Here is a 22,496-nt window from a genome sequence, read left to right as displayed (position 1 = left end):
GGACACACGCAGAGCTACACGCGGCGAGACTTCTGGGAGGGGTTTCCCACAGCGACACAGAAAAATGCTTCACACGGATCTGGGGCCGAGTTCCCACCCTACCCTCGGAGCTCCCCGTCTCCCAGCATGGCCCAGGTCCCCTGGGTTCATTCTCCCCTGTGTGTCCCCCTTCTCTCCATTGCCCCACAGGCTAATCACTGCCTGCGGAGGGCGTCTGATACCTGGGGATCCCCCTGGATGCGATCCTCCTCCCCCACCCCCATCCAGAGACCTCTCCGCAGCTGCGATCTTTCTGCCAACCCCTCGGGACTTAACTGTGCCTGACTTCCGGGGTCTTCAGGCCTTCCTCCGTTCCCATCCTGGTTCCGGAACTAGGGGCAAAGTGCAACCTGTCTGCTGGGAGAAGCAGGGCTGGGGGCCTGAGGCAGGCACCTGTGCCAGGGCCACTGGCGGGGCTGGAGCTCACAACCCCTCTCCCGGGCTGAGGAGACACAGTGTTCGGTACAGACAGCAGAGACGATGGACAGACAGAACACGCTGCGGCAGGACACGTGGAGTTGCAGCAGGGAAACGTTTTGGATCATGTAGCAGTGGAACCATCGTTAAAAACTGAGGCCCCAGGTCACGCGGTTTGGGTCAGGCCCCGGGGCCCCAGGCCTGGCCTGGCACACCCCTCCCCCACCCTCCCCACTCCCCAGTATGTACAGTAGGAAGAGCTATGTTGGGGGGGGCAGGGGTCCGGCCGAGGCAGCGCGGGAGGGGGAGCAAACTGAAGAGAAAGCGGGAGGGACGGGGAGCAGGCCGGGACCTGAGGCAGGGTCCTGGGTGTGGCTGCGAGGAGGGCCCCGACTCAGGCTGGGAGGTACCAGAGGACCTCGGGGAGGCGTGTGGTCACTCCGGGGGCTGGCGGGACAGCTGCTTCTCGTAGAGGCTCATGACGTGGTGCACGAACTGGTACTGCTCGCACGTCTGGATCATCCCGCCCCTGCCCGGCAGATGGAGGGACCGGGTCACGGAAGAACGGCTGCGGAGCCACCCCCAGACCCCCACAGTGCGCCAGTCCCCCGGGAGGTACATCAGGACCTCTGTGCAGCTTACAGAGGCCAGCCCTGGCCAGCCTGCCACTTCCACCTGCCCTTCCTGGCCCTCCCAGCTCTGGCATAGACAGCGGGGACAGAGGTGACATGACCCTCCACTCAGCCTCTGCCCCTCTGACCACTCTGTTCCTCTCCCCTCTGCATCCCAGCCACCAACTGCCTGGATCCGGCTTCTCCGCCCATCTGTCCACAGGTCGGTCCCCGTGGGGTCTGTCCCCCTAACCTCCCTATGCACAGGTCAGTCTCTTCCTGCTGCCCCCTCCGCCGCCCCGGGTCCCACGGGCCCCACCCTCAGCTGACCTGTCCTGACGGAGCTGGCACGTGGTCTTCAGGATGTCCACCACGCCCTCCTGCCGCAGCTGCTGGCAGCAGATGCTGGTGGCGATGAAGCAGCCGGTCCTCCCAATCCCTGCGCTGAGGGCCCAGGGCACCGGGGTGAGGGGCGGGGCCGCCCGGGAGCCCTGCCCCGCCCCGCCCCAGTGGGTGTCTGGGAGGACCCACCTGCAGTGCACCACGATGGGGGCGCAGCGGGGCCCCTCCTGCTGGGCCGCCTCCTCCACCTCCCGCACCAGGTGCAGGAGTGGGGGCGCGCGGTCTGGGGTCTTTTGGTCGGGCCAGGACGTGAACCAGTAATGCTTCAGGCCTCGCTCTTCCGTCCCGCTCTGTCCAGGAGACAGAGGCCCACCCAGATACACGTGAACGCTCTGAGCCCAGAAACCAGCCCAGAGATGGAGATGGCAGGGGAGAAGGAAACACAGGAGGGAGGCCACAGGGAGTGGGACCTCGGACCTCTGCCATCTACACCGTACAGCCCAGGGGCACCGGTCAGAGACCCGAAGCCAGCTGGGGAGCAGGGACTGGTGAGCAGCGTCAGCACTGGTCTTCACATGGGTTCTGCCCTGGTGACTCCAGGGTCTACCGAGAGAGGTGAAGAGCCCCTTCTCCATTTCACTCCTGTCTCCTGGTTGCCCCTTCACAGACAGCCCAGTCACCCCCACAACAGGCAAGATACTTCCTCTTGCCTCAGTATACTTTCCTGCCCACCACCACCCCTGCCCCCCACCCCCCCAACCAGTGTCCCAGTGCTATCCTCTCCACCACAGCCACCTCCACTTTGTTCTTCGCCATCTCTTGACTGTGTGGGGCCCTCCCCTCCTCTTCTCCGATCACCCAGATCCACAGTGGTCCCAATGGTCTGTCTACAGCCCATGCTCTTCTACTGCTCAGAACACTTTGATAGCTCTTGTTGCTCTAAAGCTAAAACCCACCCTCCCCACTCTTTAGTCGGGCAAATAAGACACATGGTACACGGTCTACCTCCCCAGGCCCAAGTCCTCCTCCTGCGAACTTGTACTTGATGCTTTTGCATTCCAAATGGTTTGCAGATCAAACCACTGCTTCCCCATCTCCTGTACATTTATTCACAGAGCTGTTCTATCTTCTGTGCCCTTACTTTTAGTTTCCCTTTGTCTGGAATGCTCTCTCCACATGTCTTCCCCCCCTGGCCAACTCTTATTCTTCGGAACCCCATTTGGCACCATCACTTCCAGGAAGCCCTCCCTGAGCACCCTAGCTGCCGACATGCCCTTCTTCTGTGCTTTTACTTATTTCTAGGTCAGTACTTACCATTTTACAGGTGCTCCTTGAGAAGAGAGTCCAGGATTTGGACAGCTCTGTGTTTTCCCAGTACCCAACCCAGAACCAGGTTCAGGGCAGGTGCTTGTAAAGGTTATGGACAAAAGTAAATGCCCAGTAAATGTCACACTTCTTCCCTGACCAGCCCCACAGCACTGAGAAGATGAGGCAGCCCCAGCCTCTCTTTCAGGGGAAAAAGGAAGCTGCTCCATTGGCTACCTGGCTGTTACAGCTACCACAGCCTCTGTCCTCCACCTCTAAAATGCCCTCAAGCAAGCGTATATTCCGGAGGGCTTACTGGGCACTGCCCTCGAGGGGCTGACTTCTCCTTGACACGTCTTTCACCTTCTCCAGTGGAAGGGGGCAGCTCAGAGGAACAAGTCTTATGCCCTTGACACCCTATTCAGACCCTGTGGCTGCCAGCATCAGTGGACCTCCCCGACTGTTTCTGGATAGGATGTCAGCTTCCTGGCACCTAGGTCACCTCTTCCAGACCTTGGAATAATTACAGTGGTACCACTTTCCCCAAACAGGGGTCATAAGATTTCTCAAAAGCAGAATGCACTGATTTTCTTCCCTCCAAAAGAACAGTCTCCTCTATTATGCTGAGCCTGGAAGAAGCACAAGCTTCAGGGCGGGAGGATACCTCCCCACACTCTTCTGGGCTGTTATGTACTATGTCCTCTTCTCTTTTTCCTGTAACCACAACCTCCCTGTGCTACCCAAATGCAGCAAAAAGCGCCTGTCCTCTAGTGGACAGATTCGGTACTACAGGTTGGAAGCCCAGCATCCCAGGTGAAGGGATGTTTCCAGACAGAACATGGAAGCTGCTGAAGCCCCCTCTTCCAGACAGTCCTGGCCTTGGGTACATTTGAAGCAGAGCTGGAAGACATTGTGAATGACAGTGTGGATGGACAGATGCCAGTGATATGAAATGTACTGAGAATTTGGTCCTGCCTCTGATCTGCAAGATCACTCACCCCTTCCCCCCTCATCCCTGCTCATCAGTAAAGCCTGGAGTGACACATGCCTTAATTTCAGCTATTTCGGCCTCTGGGACCTTGTTGGCTGTGGAGCACCCCCTCCTCCCAGCCCAGTCCAGCCCTGCCCCAGGCCTCACCCTGAGGGCAATGAGTCGGAGCCGGTAATCCTCAGTGTGGATGACTTTCCGCACGGTGATCTCCACGCCATCGTATACCACCTGCTCCTCCGGCCAATACTCGGTGCACTTCTGCAGGGGCCCAGATCAGGCTGAGATACTCCCAGCGCCCCAACCACACCCTCCCCAGTGTCTGTCACGGGCCAGTGGGGAGACAGATAACAGGGCAGTAGGTTTGCAGTTAGAGAGCTCAAATCTCAGCTTCATAACTTGTTAAGTTGCTTCCCTTTTCTGAGTCTCAGTTTCCTCATCTGGGAAAATGGGAGTAATACTCAATTTGAAGGACCTTCATGGGACTTCAATTAAATGGGCTGTGATGAGTATGGAAGTAGCCAGCATCAGCCCTGGCAGGCCGGGCAGCAACAGAACAGCGTGTTTAAGATCCTGAGCACTGGAGGTGGACCGGCCAGCTCCAGGCCCTGCCTCTATTTGTGTGGCTCTGAGTAACTGATTTAACCTCTCTGAGCCTCACATTTCCTTCCCTGGGCAAGGCAGCAAGGTGAACATAGCAACCTCCCGAGACTGCTGTAAGGATTAACACAGAAACAAGATGCTTGGCGCAGGGCACCAAACAGCAGACACCTGGTAAGGTCCAGGGGGCCCACCTCGTTCATCTCCTCGATGTTGGTGATCATGACGATGATGGGCGTGTGCTCCTGCCACACCATGCGCCAGAAGTCGCCGACCGTGCTGACGATGGGTCCCTGAGTGGCGATGTACACCTTCTCTTCCCCACCGTAGCCCTGGGACCAGCCAAGTCCAGGCCATCAGGGTCACTTGTTGTGCTCCCGGGGCCCATTTCCCCCACTCAGCCTCTTCCCCGGGGGCTGGCAGGAACCGGACGGACTTAGGGACAAGGCTAGCAGATGGACCCCATTGATTCAGGCCTCCCTTTTAGGGAGAGACTGTTGGGGTGGGGTTACATACCCGAATGTAGTTGGCGTTGATGTAGGAACTCAGAGGGTCGTCAGGGTCTGGTGAGGTCAGACACACTCTGCTGTGAGGGTCTGAGGTAGTGGAGACAGGTGAGGCTGGGGTTTGAATGTGCAATCCCTCTTGTGTGGGCCCACCTTCTCTGGCCCCTGTCAGGGCACCTACATTTCTTCTGGGACCAGAAGTTCCTTCTCCCCTTGCCAGAAGCAAAACACTGCCCATTCCTGTGGCCCACTCAGGAAGGTGAGGACCCAGGCTGAAGAGAATGGTACAGGGAGGCCTTGGCTGTCTCCCTCTGTAGGGTCCAGGCCACCCTTGCCTGCATCCCTTAAGCTGCCCCGTCCCTTCTGTGCTCCAAGGTCTGGGGAGGAGACAGCTCAAACAGTAAGAAATTCCCTACGGGATACATCCTAGACAGCAGGGCCAGCAAGAGTTTGAGTATACATTGTCCCCAACCTGCTGTGTAAGCTTGTAAAGCACATGGCCTTTTTAAGCCTCAGTTTTCCGATCTGTAATATGGGGGTAAAGATGCTAGTTCCTTAGATTGTTGGGAAGACACGTGACAAAACATATGTGAAGTGCTACGCCAACTGTAAAGCACTTTATAGCTAAGATTTGGGTAGGATGCCAGGGGAGACTATCACAACGAAAGGAGTAAAGTCTTCTGCGCCTGAGATGAGTCGACACACAAGTCTATAAGGGTTCACGCCCACCCCAATCTAGTCACCGGTCAAATCCCAGAGCAGCAGATTCTCACTGCGTCGTGCTCTGCCTCCTAGACTAGGGTTTGTTCTGTTCCGCGAGAGCCTCCCTGTATTGATTTAGTCTGTTCTGGAAACCCGCAGAGGCTGGGACTGAGCCAGGAGGTAGTGGGGTGGGGCCTGGGGGCCGGGTTCTGGGGCTCTGTCTAGCTTTGTCACCAGCTCACGTCTCCTCCCTTCTCTGGCCCCCAGGGTCTTTCCTGTGGAAGGAGGGCTGGACTCAAGGCCCTGCCAGTGTGCCCCGTACGGCTCTCAAAGGCTGCATAGAAGCGGTCAGGAGTCTACACCGCCCACCAGTGAGCCTGGCTTCAAGTCCTGGTGGTGTCAGTCAGGCCATTCACCGAGTACTGTGCCTCCTCCGTAAACTGGGGACATTCCTTCCGTCACACCCTCACTCATCCTGTCAGGGTTCAAGAGTGGCCGTTAATAATGAGTCCTCAGACCCATAACTTAGGCCGGCACACAGTCACTATAGAGCAAGTTGGTGCTGTTACTGATATCACTGCTAGTATAAATTAAATCAGTTTATAAATTGACAGGTCAAAAGGAGGATCCCAAACCTGGAATATGAAATGGAAAGGGATACCCACAAACCTCCCCTCTCCAGTCCTTTCATGCCCTGGCCCAAGTGCCTGAGGTTTGGGCAGGGGATTTGTGGAGGGGAAGGTGGGGGTGAGGCAGCTCTTGTGGCAAGGGGCGTGGAGGAGAGTCAGGTACGGGGAAGAGCGAGGGTGAACGGACGGGGGCTCTGTGTGACCAGGGGACAGGAACGGGCAGCCCTGCATGGCCCCCTCCCTCCCCTCATGGTACCCAGATTGGGATCCAGAAGTAGCCTCCGAATGAATGAGAAAGCAAGCCTCGGGGTGTCCTTGATCCGAAAGGGGCCTCTACCACCCACCCCAGCCAAATCTCTGAGGGCACAGGGTCAATTCTTGCTGGCTACAGAGAAGATTTTCTGTTGGACTCGGGGGCTGCAGGCGTAGGGTATAGCTGGAGGCTGGATTCCTCTCAGGAATCCAGTGGGGACCAGATGGAGTGATGGCCTGGCTCTCATACTCCCCCAGTGGCTATTCTGAGTGGCCGGCAAAGCCTGAGACTGTGGGGTGCCCGAAGCCCTGCCTCCAGGTAGGGCTGGGTGGGTGGAGGGGGGAGCAAGAGGCGGGAAGAGGTGAGCAGCCCTGAATCCTGGCCTTAAATGGTGCTTTGTTTAACTGGAACTACCTAGACACTGTGTAACCATAGCAACCACAAGTCGATATTTTAAAAGTTAAAAATAAGTCATGACATCTTACATGTTGTTGGAGAAGCTGATGGCAAAACTGCTTTTTTAAAGCCTCCTTACTCCATAAACTGAGTGCAGTAGGTTTGTGGGGATTTGCTTTCAATAAGTCACCCCCAAGCTAGCCCTAGGGGCCTTGGGCCAGAACTTGGTAGGGGTGACAGGCAGACAGGGGCCTGATGGAAGTTACCTGAAAATGACATCCCAGGCTAAACGAGGAATATCGGGTTCCCTGGTCTAACTACCCCAAAGGGGGAAAATCCCTATCAAACCTTCCAGGGGGACTACTCATGCATTCTAGCTTGAATACCCTAGCCAATGGGGAGCTTCCTACCTGACAGGCAGCTCGCTCCCTTGTGGGGTGGCTCTGTCTGTTAAAGGGTTCATAATCTAGCCAAACTGAACTCCAGGTAGACAAAAGAGCACAATTTTGAGATTACACAGGCCTAGTTTCAAACTTGGTTCTGTACGTCTTAGCTGTGTGATAGTGGATGAGCCACTTAACCTCTCTGAGACTTAATATCCTCTCTTTAAAACCTGTCCACTCTGAAGAGACCAGGGATGTGACCACAATTTTCAGCCACCATGCACTGTCTAGGAGCTGCCTGTTATTGTTCCTCTTTTTCTCTGAGTTTCCACAGAGGCCAGCACAATGCTTTTTCCAGGGCAAAGATCTGAAGAGTGCTGTATGAAGGAACCAAGAGCCCTCTGCCCTCTAAAGGGGGTGTTTCCCTTCACCGGGCACCCCATCTTCTATTCCTTTGCCTGGTGACCCTGGAGGCCCATGCTGGAGTTAGTTTCTTAACCTTGCCTCAGGGTTTAAGGGCACCCAGGTGAGGGGCAGCGAGTACTCACTGGGAAGGATGGTTTTATATCGGTTCTTCCGCACCAGCCCAGGGATGTCATATTCTTTCGGATCCACAAAATTCATGGGGATTTCCTGTAGGAGGAAGACACAGGGTTGAGGGCAGCTGTGGGCTGGCATGATGCATGCATTCATTCAACAGACATCGACTATTAAATGAGTGAGTGCACATGAAAAGCATCTAGAGCAGTCCTGGCACATGCTGAGTGCAAAATAAATGTTATCACCACCATTGTTTGTGGAGGGCCAGCCTAGCACATGGTCCGCACTCAGTGAACGTTTGATGAACAGAGAAGAAGTGACCTGGCCAATCACTGCCTTCTTCTGCACCCTGTACTGCAGCCACATCGAGTGGCTTTGCGGACTCATGTTTCTACTGCAGGTAGGTACCTCCCTCAGGACCTTGGGTCGTGCTGCTTGCTCGGTAGTAACATCCATTCCATCCCCATCTTCTCATGTCCTCCTGTCCACTGTAAATGCCACCTCCTCCAAGAAGCCTTCCCTGATTCTCCAGCAGGGAGGCAGCCTCCTTCTGGGCCTCCAAAAGTTGTATTTGCACCTCTCAATCACTCTGCATGTCAAGAGCGCCAAGTCTGAACTTCTCTGTCTGGAATGTGAGGTCTAGGAGCTGGCCTTTCTTTACCACCAGTCGCTCTCAAAAAAGCCCCACCCTCCAGCTGTGCCCATCTCTTCCCTGTAGCTAATTTGTCAGTCTCCGCCTAGCCTCCACATCTGAGTTCGCGGCACTCCACTTGTGGGGAGCACTGGTCGCATCCCTCTTCATCACCCCTAATCCTTCTCAGCCTTTAAGGTTCATTGCTACCCTTCCCCCCAGGTCCTTTGGGATGACTCCTCAGTGACTGTCCTCTCTTTGCGCCCCTTCCCTCTGTCCACACACTTTAGCACCCTTATCATCTCTCATCATCATGAATCACAGTGTTCAGTGTGGACACACTAAGAATGCACTTTGTACAATGAGGATCACGATACTCACTTTCTAGGGTGGTTGTGAGAATCAGAAGAATAAAAAGCAGGTGCAGAAGTGCCCGTGGGGTGGGTGTGTGAGCACCCCCACTTTCTCTCTCTCTGGGCGAAACTAACAATGAACTAGGAACCGGAAATGACAAGGACATGCCACACACCCTCAGGGGAGGTGTGACCACGGGACAGCACTGAGGCTGGGTAGCCCAGGAGGGCATCCTAGGGGCCTCCAGGGTGAGGGATGATGACTGTGAAGATGCGGGGGTGGGGGCGGGGCAAGGGCCAAGTGTGACGTGGACAGTCCTGCAGGGATGGGGGCCTGAGTCTGGAAAAGGCGGCTGGGGCTGGCTCAACTCAGGTAAGGCAGGCTGGGCCACACGCTGGAGACTCTGGAGCTGCAGGTCAGAGGTGATGGAGGGCTGCCCAGAGAGGAGAGCCATCTGGTTCCGCTAGGGAGCAGGTTGCCTGGGGCAAGGGGAGCTGCGAGGTTATCGGATGAGGTGTTTGATTGAGGAACTCGGCTTTGGGGCACTAGCCCGTTTCTTCCTTCTCCTCCTCCCCTGACCCTCCCACTAAGAAAGAATTACAGGGCACCCCCATGGGGTGAGGCTGGCAATGTGCCAGCACCGCCTGGGGTGGTGGGAAAGTTGCTTCATTCTGGTGGTTGGTATCAGGAAGCTCACTACTGCTACATACGTAATCCTCATGTTAAACCTAGCCTTGGGACTTCGCTGCTGGTCCAGAGATAAAGAATCTGCCTTCCAGTGCAGGGAACATGGGTTCGATCACAGCTCTGGGAACTAAGATCCTACATGCCTCTGGGCAACTAAGTCTGCGTGCCTCAACTAGAGAAAGAAGCCTGTGGTCTGCAGCAAAGACTCAGAGCAGTCAAAATGGAGAAACAAAATACAAACAAGAACAAAAACTACCTAGCCTTTATCAGCAAAAATAAAGGTGGTTTTGTGATCTTCTCTATCTTAGCTCTTAACTGGTTGAGTGTCCGGGCAGGTAAAACAGGGGTGTCATTTATAGGCCCCTCAAAGTCCAACAGGAGGCAGCTGGAGGCTGCTGTAGGAGTCTGGAGGGGGAGGTGATCAGGACCATCCTAAGCTGAAGCCACAGAACTGAGGGACTGTTTGGTGATGCCTGGCAAAAGGAGAGTGGGAAAATGGGAGAGTCAGAAGAGAAGGCTTTCAGGAACTGTCTGGCAGGCCAGTGGTTAGGATTCAGTACTTTCACTGCTGGGCCTCAGGTTTAATCCCTGGTGCCGCATAGTGTAGCACCCCATGTCTCCAAATAAAGAAGAGAAGGCTTTCTAAGGCTTTCGGAGGACAGTCCTAGGTGATGATGACTTAAGAATGCCACAAACACCAATCACCTGATGGGCACTTTGCACACATTCTGCATCTTCTGAATCCTTGCAACACTCCTGTTATCTTTATCCCCATTTTCTGGATGAGAAACTGAGGCCCAGAGAGGAAGCAGCTTGCCCAAGATAGTAGGAGAGGTGAGCATGAAACGATGTTCATCAGATGCTGAGTTTGGGGTACCTTGTTCCAAAGCCTTGCTCAGGGGACCAACATGAGCATAAAGGGCTGGCCCCTGTGGGGGCGCTGACTCAGGAGGACTCACAAAGAATTCTGCCTGCAGCAGGAAGGGGTCCAGGGCCTTCTCGTGAAGCTCTTCGGCCTGGAGTACGCGGGAGGCGCTGAGCAGGTATTCTCGGGCTGACTCCTCACGGGGGGACATGAGATAGCCGAAGCCCTCCTCGTTGCAGCCCGGCGTGCACATGTCCAGGGTCAGGGAGACGTTGGAGCCCCTCCTGGAAGGACCAGGAAGGGGGCGGTGAGTATCAGGGGCAGGGAGGACCATTAGCTGGGGGCCTTGGAGCAGGAGGATGAGGGAGCGGGAGATGGGGTGGGAACCCGATGGGTCCCAGGGAGAGGAGTGGGTGTGACATCACCCCAACACAGTGTGAGGCTCAGCCCCAAGGCTTAAGCCCGCCACCCGCTCCTGCCTCCTGCAGCAGAGTAACTTGAGTGTGGGCTCGGGCCCCAGTCCCAAAGATTCCATGTGAGGCTCCTCAATACAGTCCTTCCCTGCACTCCCCTGTGGCCCTTGCCAGAGGCAGCTCCCAGAACCAGGGGAAGCTCACCAAGAGGGCACGTGCCTGGGGCAGAGAAGCAGGGCTCCACCCTCTGTACCCCAACCCCCAGGGCTGCAGCCTCCAAAGATGTCTCATCCAGGAGAGGCTCGGGGAAGACGGGATCCCAGGGGTAGCACAGTGGAGCAAGGATAAGCAGACTGAGCAGACCCTGTTGTGTGTTCAGAGTATAGTGGCCCATTACCCTCATTACCTAGAAAGGGAAACTGAAAGCCACAGAAGGGATAAGCATTGTCCAAGTACACACAGTAAGGGGGTGGCAGAGCTGAAACAAAAACCTAGGTTTTCTGACTCCTCCTCCAACGCTCTTTCCATGACATCATGTGGACAACACAACCCTGGTGGGACCTAGCTAACCCAGCCAGGCTCTGCAAAGAGGGTGCTGACACCTCCCAACATGTGCTTTGTGGAACTCTACGAGACACTATGAAAGCAGGCTTCTGTGGTCGGATGACTTTGAGGAAGGCTACACGCAACCCCTTGTCAATCTACAATGACTACAAGCATGTTAAAGGCTCCCAACAAGTCCTACAGTAAAGAAACCTATCCGAGCCACAGAGTTGTATGTGTGAGTGTGCACGTGTGTACACCTGTGCATGCCTACGTGTCTATGTGCAGTAATAAAGTTTCTTAGTGTTCACTTCAGGGCATTCAGATCTGCATGAATCAGAGCTGAAGAGCACACGTCTGCATCGGTGGGGCTATGAGCTCAGCTCTGCACTGGGCACTGGGAGTCAGAGTCAGGCATCTGCCCTTCCGACAGGGAGCCAAGGGCTCCATGCGCCTCTGCTGCACCCACCTCTCCTGCAGACCCATGGCCTTGACGGTCAGGGAGGTGGGATCGGCCTCCAGCTTGATGTCCATCACGCAGTCGAACACAGGGGTCTCGGGGACGGGGTCCAGATCCAGGAAGTCATCCTCGACCTTCTCCTCCATCCACTCCGAGTAGGTGAATGAGGGCTGACGGCTTACCGACTGGCGCCTGTCCTCGGCGGGCAGCGGGCTGGGTGGTTCTGGGGGAGTCCTTAGGAGGAGCCACACCTAGTTGGGGGCATAACTGGCATCATGGACCATGCTGGCAGCAGCCCCCGGATGATGGCATGCCCAGGGGCTTGAGCTCCCTGCCCCTCCGTGTGTCTGGAGCTGGCTTGTTGTCCTGGGAACTGACTGCAGGGCACCACCGCTCACCTAGATGGGAGGCTATCCCCCAACCACGTCCTCCCGGCCCCCTCCTTCCCCAACCCTCAGGTTCTTATGCTCTGAAGCTTTCTTGGTGGGGTGGGGTGTTCCTACTCCGGTTTTCACACTGCCTCAGCTCCCATCCCCAGCCGAGAACACTGAAAACCAATTTTGAGAAAGAAGGTGCCTCTCCTCACCCCCACCCCAGCCTGGGCACATTGATGGGAGAAGACAGGTGCCTCTCCTCAGCCTTACCCACAACGGCTAGTCCGTAGGTCAAATGGGACAGGTGAGGACCGGGTCTTGGGGTCACGGGAGGGGAGCAACGAGGTCGGGTCAGGAGGAGCCTTACCAGGGTGGTGACGAGGATCACACACAGAGAGATCAGCAGCAGACTGGGGACGTCCCAGGTCCCAGGGCCCAGCCAGGCCTGGGGAACATCAGACAAACAGCTCAGGGTGATGCAGGTGGAGGGGTGGGGGCGCGTTCTCATCTATTTCAGCAGGGATAAGATTGAGGCTCTGAGAACTTCGTACCTGGTTCTGGGGAGGGGACAGGTTTCAAGCCTTTCAAGGTAATCGTCTGAACTCAAAGAAGCCCCAGGCAGGGGCTGGTGGGACTGGAGGCCCCCAGGCGCTCTCTCCTACCGTGGGGCTCCCTGGAGATTACTCACCGAGGGTCCCAGCCGCTCCAGGAACGTGAGCGCGGAGGAGACGACGTCTGTGGTGTTCTGCGTCCAGATGGGGCCAAAGCCGCTGAGCCAGAGCATCCCACAGGCGAGCTGGGGCGGCCGGGGCCAGCGCACCGAGTTCAGAGTCTGGCCTCCTTGCCCGCATATCTCCGCGTCCCCCCACCCTCAGGAGCTCACCTGGAGCCTCAACCTACCGCCTACACCCCCCACCCTCCACCAAGGTCCAGACCGTGCAGCAGAGGCAGGGGCCTGGGACTTTTCCTGGAGGAAATCTGACTTAAGGGAGCCTTTGCAGAGGGAAGCCCGCCACCCCACCAGGTATACACATCACAGGCAGAGTCTCCTAGAGGTGCCTCCAGAGACCGGAAGTCCTCAGAAGGACCCCCGCGGGGCCAGGGGCGCTGGGGGCCGGGTCTGCATTCCTGCTTCTGAGCTCAGAGCGTGAGGGGCTCAGCCCTCAGGGCTGTGGCTTGGAACTCCAGCCTTCTCCTCACGCCGGAGAGGCCGCAGTCACGAGGGACACCGGGAAGGCCCCTCAGGCCTCTGTGTCCTGAGGCGGCCATCTTGGGGAGGAAGTGGAGGCCGTCCGTCAACCCGCCCTCCCTCCAGGCCCGGCGAGGCCTGTGATGTCCTTACCAGGAACTGGGAGGCAGCCAACAGGCACAGGCTGCTTCTGGCAGTGAGGGAGTGGCTCCCGGCGCCTCGAGGTGGCGGCTTCTGAGCTGGCTCTGAGGGCGGTGAAGCAGGTGGGGGCGGTGGCGTCGCTCTCTGTGAGGCCGCGGGCCCCTCGGCCTGGTCCAGCGCCTCCATCCCTACCGGCTGGGGGACACCTGCAGAAGGTGACAACGTGGCTGGTGACCCCGGCCCTGCCGACCCCCCCAGGGCGCTCCTTCTGGGGTTGCCGTGGCTTCCTCTCAATCCAAGATCAGTCAGCCTGGCTCCACTTCCAGCAGTCACCCTCGATTAGCAAAGCAATATTCACCTACCTTCGTCAGAAAGAGCTAAGTGTGGGTGGACAAATTATTTCTCTTTTATTTCTCCAGTAACAGAGTTAAAATGGCAGGAGGTTTTTCAGGGAGTTAACATCGTGGTGTTTACGCAGCTTCATTCTGTTCCCATTTCTTAAGGAAACAAAAAACAACCACCTCAAACTCAATTAAAAGAGAGAGAGACAGGGAAAAAAGGCACGGCATAACCAGGCCGTGACCCTGAACAGCTCACCCACGCCTGCCCGCCAGGTTTTTGTCTCTCACGCTCTGTACCCTGACTTGACAAGGTCACAGCCGCACGTCCCTGCCCCACCTTGAGACAGCGGAACTGATGTCAAATGTCTGGGATCCAGTTCTGGGTCTGTCCCTGGTTGTGTGACCTTGGAAGAGTCATCCCCTCCTCTCTGACCTCAGTTTCCACACCTCGAAAACAGGGGCAAACTTCCTCCCTTGGTTTTCTAACTGTGTTTCAGGGAGCCCTGGCGTTTTTCTCGGGTGAGCCAGCCATGACCAGGTGCTCTGAGTCCCCCTGCCCAAGCCTCAGCCATGGAAGCTGTTCGATGGTGTTCCATATATTGGGTATCCTCTAAGATCATTTCAACATGAGGCGCCACCACTAAACAAGTCTGAATAGCACTGGGCTAGAGCTGAGGCCCCAGTGGAGTGGGGGATTCCGGCAGCATGACCTTACTGAACTCCCCATCCAAACTGACACCGGCTAGTCTACTGCCAAGAGAGGGACCATGGGACTTCCCTGGCAGTAGTCCAATGGTTAAGACTCTGTTTCCAAAGCAGGGAGTGTGGGTTCAATCCCTGGTCGGGGAACTAATATCCCACGTGCCATGTGATGATGTGACCAAAAAAAAAAAAAAAAAAAAAGAGAGAGAGAGAGAGAGACAGAGTGAGAGAGTGGGACCAGCAAAACAGATGTGTATGGCTTGACAGTGAGGGGTTGGGACAGTTCACATATTATGTATTCGGGACAATGGACTCCCTTTCTGGATGGGGGACTTGGAACACTCATAGTCAAGACACCATGTCTGCATGCTCGATTGCTTTTGTGACAAATAGTTACTGAGCATCTCCCAACTGCCTGGATCAACCGTGTGGTGCAGAGAGCTGGGTCCAGGAGACACCTGTACTTCTATGCCAGTATTTCCCTCTCTTCCCAGACCTGACCCTGTATGGCTCCCGGCCTGCTGTGGTCCAGCCACACTTGTTGGCAGTTCCTCAGGTAAGCTCACACCCTGTGTTCTGCGTATCTTGTCCTCTCTGCCAGGAACATTCCTCCAACATCCTGCTCCCTCACCTGCCTCCAAGACACTGTGCCAAGTTAACACCTACTCATCCTGTAAAACTCCATCATTTGTCTCCTAGAGCAGGTCCTCCCCGTCATACACACCTGGCAACCCACGTCTCTGCTTCATACGGCCAGCAGAAACAATACACTTGGGGCACAGCCCTGCTCAGAGTGCTTTGCACATGTTAATCTATTCACCCTTCATGGTACCCCATGAAGCTGGCACTCCTGTTAGCCTCATTTTACAGAAGAGGATGATGAGGTGCAGAGAAGCTAATAAGTGGTGGGTTTGAACTAAGCCACTTGGACAGGGATTTGCTTTAGGTCATACCTGAATGGTCTAGTGGTTTTCCGTACTTTCTTCAATTTAAGTCTGCATTTGGCAATAAGAAATTCATGATCTGAGCCACAGTCAGCTCCTGGTCTTGTTTTTGCTGACTGTATAATGCTTCTCCAACTTTGGCAGCAAAGAATATGATCAATTATGGTATTGACTATCTGGTGATGTCCATGTGTAGAATCTTCTCTTGTGTTGTTGGAAGAGGGTGTTTGCTACGACCAGTGCATTCTCTTGGCAAAACTCTGTTAGCCTTTGCCCTGTTTCATTTTGTACTCCACAGCCAAATATACCTGTTACTCGAGGTAGCTCTTGACTTCCTACTTTTGCATTCCAGTCCCCTATGATGAAAAGGACATCCTTTTTGGGTGCTGGTTCTAGAAGATCTTGTAGGTCGTCATAGAAATGTTCAAACTTCAGCTTCTTTGGTGTTACTGGTTGGGGCATAGACTTGGATTGCTGTGATACTGAATGGTTTGCCTTGGAAACGAACAGAGATCATTCTGTCATTTTTGAGATTGCACCCAAGTACTGCATTTCAGACTCTTTTGTTGACTATAGGGCTACTCCATTTCTTCTAAGGGATTCTTGGCCACAGTAGTAGATATAATGGTCATCTGAATTAAATTCTCCCGTTCCAGTCCATTTTAGTTCACCGATTCCTAAAATGTTGATGTTCACTCTTGCCATCTCCTGTTTGGCCACTTCTAATTTACCTTGATTCATGGACCTAACATTCCAGGTTCCTATGCAATACCGTTTTTTACAGCATCGCATTTTACTTCCATCACCAGTCACATCCACAACTGGGCAATGTTTTCACTTTGGTTCTGTCTCTTCATTCTTTCTGGAGTTATTTCTCCACTCTTCTCCAGTAGCATATTGGGCACCTACCAACCTGGGGAATTCATCATCATATATTTTTGCCTTTCCATACTGTTAATGGGGTTCTCAAGGCAAGAATACTGAAGAGGTTTGCCATTCCCTTCTCCAGTGCAATAATACATAGTGGTTTTTATGTGTTCAAATTTATAATGTTAGTATAGTGCCTAGCATAGAACTAAAACAAATAATAGGTTTCAAATAACTATTGATTGATTATAGTTAAGAAGAATTAGCTATAGTACATGAACCATGAACTTCCAGATGTTCAATCTGGATTTAGAAAATGCAGAGGAACCAGAGATTAAATTGTCAACATCTGTTCGACCATCAAAAAGGCAAGACAATTCCAGAAAAACATCTACTTCTGCTTTATTGATTACGCCAAAGCCTTTGACTGTGTAGATCACAACAAACTGTGGAAAATTCTCCAAGAGATGGGCATACCAGACCACCTTACCTGTCTCCTGAGAAATCTGTATGCAGGTCAAGAAGCAACAGTTAGAATCAGGGAACAACAGACTGGTTCTAAATTGGGAAAGGAGTATATCAAGGCTGTATATTGACACCCTGCTTATTTAACTTATATGCAGAGTACATCATGTGAAATGCCGGGCTGGATGAAGCACAAGCTGGAATCAAGATTGCAGGAAGAAATAACAATAACCTCATATATGCAGATGATAACACCCTTATGGCAGAAATCGCCTCTTGACGAAAATGAAAGAGGAGAGTGAAAAAGATGGCTTAAAACTTAACAGTCAAAAAACTAAGATCATGGCAACTGGTCCCATCACTTCATGGGAAATAGATGGGGGAAACAATGGAAACAGATAATTTATTTTGGGGGGCTCCAAAATCACTGCAGATGGTGACAGCAGCCTGAAATTAAAAGATGCTTGGTCCTTGGAAGAAAAACTATGACCAATCTAGACAGCATATTAAAAAGCAAAGATGTTACTTTGCCAACAAAGGCCCATCTAGTCAAGGCTATGGTTTTTCCAGTAGTCATGTATGGATGTGACAGCTGGACCATAAAGAAAGCTTGAGTGCTGAAGAATTGATGCTTATGAACTGTGGTGTTGGAGAAAACTCTTGAGAGTCTCTTGGACTGCAAGGAGATCCAACCCATCCATCCTAAAGGAAATCAGCCCTGAATATTCATTGGAAGGACTGATGCTGAAGTTGAAACTCCAATACTTTGGCCACCTGATGCAAACAATTGACTCATTGGAAAAGACGCTGATGCTGGGAAAGACTGAAGGTGGGAGGAGAAGGGGACGACAGAGGATGAGATGGTTGGATGGCATCACCGACTCGGTAGACATGAATTTGAGAAAGCTCTGGGAGTTGGTGATGGACAGGGAGGCCTGGCATGCTGCAGTCCATGGGGTCGCAGAGAGTCGGACACGACTGAGTGACTGGACTGAATCTGGACAGGCCCTTGAACTATATTACACTCCCTACAGTGTGTCCAAATTATTTGTTGAATATCATCTTTCCCAGTCCTCTGTAAGTTCCATGACGGAAAGAGCAGTTTCGGTCATCATGATTGGCCACAGCATATAGCATCAGTCCTAGCCTGTAAGGTCTACAATAAATATTTCCGTGGTGAGTGAATGAGGATGGACAAGTGATAGACAAGGATGATAATACATTTGAAAAGTTGTGACGGGAACTTCCCTGGTGGTTCAGTGGTTGAGAGTCTGCTTTGCGATGCAGGGGACATGGGTTCAATCCCCGGTACAGTAACTTAAGAGCCCACATGCCTCGAAGCCTGCGTGCTGCAACTAGCAAGCCTGTACACCACAACTGGAGAGCCAATGCACCGCAACTAGAACCCAACACAACCAAATAAATAAATGAATACATAAATAAATTTAAAGAAAAGAAAAGCTGTGATGATGACAGTAGATCCTACAGATGAAACATCCAACTTGGCACCTGGCATCCATCTTGGCACTAAGTGCTCAAGATACATCAGATAATAATGACCAAATGTAACTCCTGCCTTTAAAGGTTCAAGTCAGCTGGGTAAAACAGACCAGTGGATCCGTATTTACCATACAGCGCATTAAATGAAAAGTCTAAGTGCTGGTGGAGCCTAGGGGCCTCTGCCTTTGCCCTGGGAGGCTACTGTTACTAAGCCCATGAGCAGACACCTCAGATCCTGGCCAGCAAGGTGAAAAAGAAAAGCCACTGTTAAGAGATAGATCACATAGGAAGTCGAAAGTTTCCATGACTGATAAACAGAAGGTCAGTTACTCAAGCCGCAAGTTTTCCATCCACACCCTCAGAAACAGTGGTTGATACGTGATGGCAAATATGGATTGGTGGGACAGGTACAGCTCAGAGGCCACCAGGCTTGACTTGTGACACACACACTGGACCCTGGGCAATCCCTTCTCCTTCTAGGGTCTCAGTTTCCTTAATTTTAAGAGGAGGGCGAGCTCAGTGCTTCTCAGATGTTTCTCGCATCTTCAGAGCAGAGGGGACATGGGTCTTTGGGGGAAAACTACAAGTCACATGATTTGGACTTTGCGGCGTTATTTTAAAATTCATGGGTGTTCTTTATTCTATTCTGTGGCATATCTGCGCTTGTTTTGATCTTAATGTTTTTTCCACTCCCAAAGCTTGGAATCAAATTTATGCTTCAGGAAAATGTTCTACATTTATCCTGTGGCTTTGCCCTCAAGGGTACATGCACCCCAGTCTGAGAAGCCTGGAATCTGCCTGCAATAAAACATCATCGTGCTGCTGTTAAAAATGACTCTATAGATGAATATTTAATAACAGGGGAAGAAATTTTGATGGTGTGGAGTAAGAAAGGCAAAGTTACAAAACAGCCTGCTCTGCTTGGCCTCAAAAACTAAGAAAGTATAAACATGCATATAAAAAGGTGGAGAATCCCCAATGAATGAGGAGAGGCTGGGGACTTCCCTGGAGGTTCAGCCTTCCAATGCAGGGGACGAGGCTTCAATCCCTGGTTGGGGAACTAAGATCTCATATGCCTCAGGGAAACTCAGCCCATGTGCCACAACTAGAAAAGTTCAGCAATGAAGACCCATTGCAGGTAAAATTCAACAACAACAACAAAAAGATGACAGATTAACTCAAGTGGTGCTCAGAGAGCATGAAGCACAGTGGACGCTGGACACATAGTAAGTGCTCAATGAACCTCATACACGGTGCATGGGAAGAACAGAAGTAGGGTAGTGACAATGTTTTTGGAGGATGGTGAGAATGGAGTGATATTTTTCATTGTTACTTACTCTAAATTTCCTATAATAAGTAAATAGGCACATACATATAGAGATAAACATATATGCATATACATATATATTTATTAATATTTGTAATGAGGAAAGATATTTTTTAAAGGAGGGTACCATTCTGATATTACAAGGCCCGATGAATACTCCTGGGTTCAGGGCCCTGACTCTCACCTGTCACATCCGAATCCAAGTGGGGGACTGGAGAGAGAGAGAGGAAGTGCAAGGCTCTGTGAGACCCACCCACAGGAGCGCAGCCACTCAGAACACCGGCCCCCTGACGATGCTCCATCATCACTTTTGCATATGAAAGACAGCAGATTAACTGCCTGGCACCTTATGGGGGTGGAAGAAAACCTGTAGGTTTGAAGGGGCCTGTATGTACCTTTCAGAGACAAGGGTGGAGGCTGGTCGTTTTTTTTTTTTTTTAAACTCACAGAGAACCTGGCAGTCCTGGAGTCCAGGTGAATCCAACTGAGCTCTGTACCTTTCAGGACCGGGCTTATTTAAAACCTTTCCTGGACAGAAATCTAACATGTCTTCACTCAGGAAGATGCCTACACACACACACACACACACACACACACACACACACACACACACACACACACACACACACACACACACACTCAGTTCTGTATATAGTTCTGGAGGGGATCCATGAACCTCAGGTTAAGAACCTCAGATCTCAGGGGTGGGGAGCGAAGGTCTGTGATCAGGTGGCAGAAGTGGGGAGGTAGAGAACTGGGCTGATTTTAGTCTCTGCTCATTCATGTGTGAGTTCAACACACGCTGAGCACCAATGACGTGCTGTGCCAAGCACCGCACTAGGTTTTGCGGATACATACAGAGCAGTGAACAGGCTTCCCTAGTTGCTCAGATGGCACAGAATCTGCCTGCAATGTGCAAGACCTGGGTTTGATCTCTGTGTTGGAAAGATCCCCTGGAAGAGGGCATGGCCACCCACCCCAGTATTCCTGCCTGGAGAATCCCCACGGACAGAGGTGCCTGGCAGGCTACAGTCCAAGGGGTTGTAAAGAGTCGGACACGACTGAGCGACTCAGCACAGCACATACATCAATGAACAACACAGTGCCTGCCCACATGGACCCCTGAGGTCTTGGGCCACTTTGCTCTTTGGGTTCTGCTCCGAGAGATCACACGGGCCCTTCTCCTCACTCTGCTGACCCTTCCACTGGCTGTCCTGCTCTGGAATGAGCGCACCAGCTCTCTGGGGCAGGCCCCAAGCAGCTCCCAGAGCTGTGTGCACGCAGATGCTTTTGCTCCTCTTGGCAGCCCCGTGAGGTAGGCATTAGCATCACCAGCCCTGTTCTGCCGGTGAGAGGCGGGTGCTGGTGTCAAGGACTGGCTTTACAGTAGTTCACAGCAAGGTAGCTTCTCTGTCACGCACAGAGCCCTGACTCAGGCAGCTTGCTGACAGCGACAGAACACCCGGCTCCTCGCCAGCCTGCCTCCTGCATAGGGTGAAGGGTATTTTTCAGGCATGGAAATTGGGCTGAGCGAGCTCAAGTGGCTTGCCCCAGGCAGAACCCAAAAGGCAAATCCTGGCCTTCCTGATACCCAGTGATCTTTCTGCTTTCCCAAACTGCTTCTCAGGAAAGGGTCACTACAGCAAAGGCAGGGAGACAGTGAGAACCTGGGAGGGAAAGAGGGAGTCCCTGTGTCTGGGGGATCCTTGAACCCTAACCAGCAGCACGGGGGTGGTGGTGCGGCTTTTGTGCCTGATCCTGGCTGACGGCTCCTCAAAGCCTGCATCATGTGAAAGGGAGGCGAACGGGAAGGCAGGGGCTCTGTACCCTGGGCCAAAGCTCTAGGGGCTCTGGGTAGGGCATGCAGGCAAATGGCCTTGAGAGTTTACTTAGCACGTGGAAACACCGCGACCTTTCTCCTGTCACTTGGCACCCAGGTCCCACCACCAAACTCTGCAGCCAGGGTGTGCCCTGGGGCTGGCAACACCCGAGCCTAAGAGCCCACGGCTGCTCCTGCTGGTGACTCATCCTTGGAGCTGCCAGCTGCCAGCCACCAGGACTGGAGCCGGAGGCTGGCTCAGCCTGTTCCTGTTGACATGAGGAGGGAGCTCCTGGTCCATTCAGCTTTTCTTCCCTTCCCAAACATGGCCAGGAAGGACCTCCCCACCATGCCCACACAGTCGCAGGGCTGCTGACCAGCAGAACACCACGCTTAGCCCGGCCAGGGCTTCTAGAACCACTGATGGGCAGAGCCTGACTGGCCCCGAGGGGCATCTGGTCTAGTCCGCTGCTCTCTCAAATGGGGAAACTGAGGCCGAGAGGGAAAGTGGCTTGCCGTAGGTCAGCAGCCAGCCGCTGGCAGAGCCAGGACCCCTGAGGGCTAACGCCTACCGAGTGCTCACCACATGTGAGCGCTGTTCTAAGTGCTTCATATATATTAACCCATTTAATCTTCATCAGTCCTAGGAGGTACTGCTCTCACTCCCATTTTACAGATGAGGAAACTGAGGCACATGCGAGCTAAGTCACTTGGCTGAGGTCAGCTAATAATGGGCAGAAGCTAAGACTAGAACCCAGGCAGTTTGCAGTCCAAGCCCATACCATGAACCAACCCACCAGATAAGACTAGCTCTGGTGATCTGCTCTCCTTACCAGGGCATTCTTAAGAACGCATGCCTGACCCTCCATGCGTTCACAAGTGTGGCCTCATCCCTGTGGGAAATGGTGATTGGCGCCACAGCCCATCACTGTGTCTGAAACCTCACCCTCAGACATGGACACTTGCTTATAGAATTGCTGCTCCTACCTCACTGTGGGGAGGAAGGGAGTAGAGGCTAGAGGGGCAGGAGGATGAGTGCTGTTTGCAGACCCCCAAGGAGGCTGTGCTGGGGGAAGGGGGCCCATCAGGAGATGAGAATACGACCAACGTGTGGCTGCTCTTGGGAAGCAGATTTCCAAGTACCTCAGAGAGACTATGGGTTC

The 22,496-nt window shown here is 53.3% G+C and overlaps 1 protein-coding gene across 2 annotated transcripts; it reads right to left on the bottom strand.

The window, feature by feature from the left end:
* Positions 1 to 891: 891 nt before the first annotated feature.
* PTPN5 (protein tyrosine phosphatase non-receptor type 5) lies at positions 892 to 20,598 on the bottom strand. Of its 2 annotated transcripts, XM_065936567.1 has the most exons (13): positions 20,574 to 20,598; positions 13,381 to 13,574; positions 12,727 to 12,834; positions 12,406 to 12,483; positions 11,674 to 11,915; positions 10,343 to 10,532; positions 7,720 to 7,804; positions 4,819 to 4,898; positions 4,497 to 4,634; positions 3,853 to 3,963; positions 1,599 to 1,759; positions 1,398 to 1,511; positions 892 to 985 (listed from the first exon to the last, which is right to left on the bottom strand). In XM_065936567.1, exons 1-13 carry the CDS (start codon positions 20,596 to 20,598, stop codon positions 892 to 894), a joined length of 1,620 nt encoding a protein of 539 aa, XP_065792639.1. The 2 variants fall into 2 exon arrangements, with proteins under 2 accessions (XP_065792639.1, XP_065792640.1); XM_065936568.1 differs by lacking the exon at positions 12,727 to 12,834 and having other exon boundaries at positions 12,406 to 12,490; positions 13,376 to 13,574.
* Positions 20,599 to 22,496: the final 1,898 nt, after the last annotated feature.

This window comes from Muntiacus reevesi, chromosome 5, assembly GCF_963930625.1.
Source record: "Muntiacus reevesi chromosome 5, mMunRee1.1, whole genome shotgun sequence".
NCBI classification, from domain to species: domain Eukaryota; kingdom Metazoa; phylum Chordata; class Mammalia; order Artiodactyla; family Cervidae; genus Muntiacus; species Muntiacus reevesi.
Note: the sequence above shows the minus strand (reverse complement) of the source record. Positions and strands in the feature narration are given on the sequence as shown.

Bases quoted from the DNA above. Each gene is read 5' to 3' on its own strand.
- PTPN5 (XM_065936567.1), bottom strand. From the start codon at position 20,598: ATGTGCTGTGCTGAGTCGCTCAGTC. The intron at 13,575-20,573 runs GTGTCCGACTCT...CACCTTCTGCAG, and splicing joins CTGTGCTGAGTCGCTCAGTC to GTGTCCCCCAGCCGGTAGGG. The intron at 12,835-13,380 runs GTAAGGACATCA...CGGCCGCCCCAG, and splicing joins TGGCTGCCTCCCAGTTCCTG to CTCGCCTGTGGGATGCTCTG.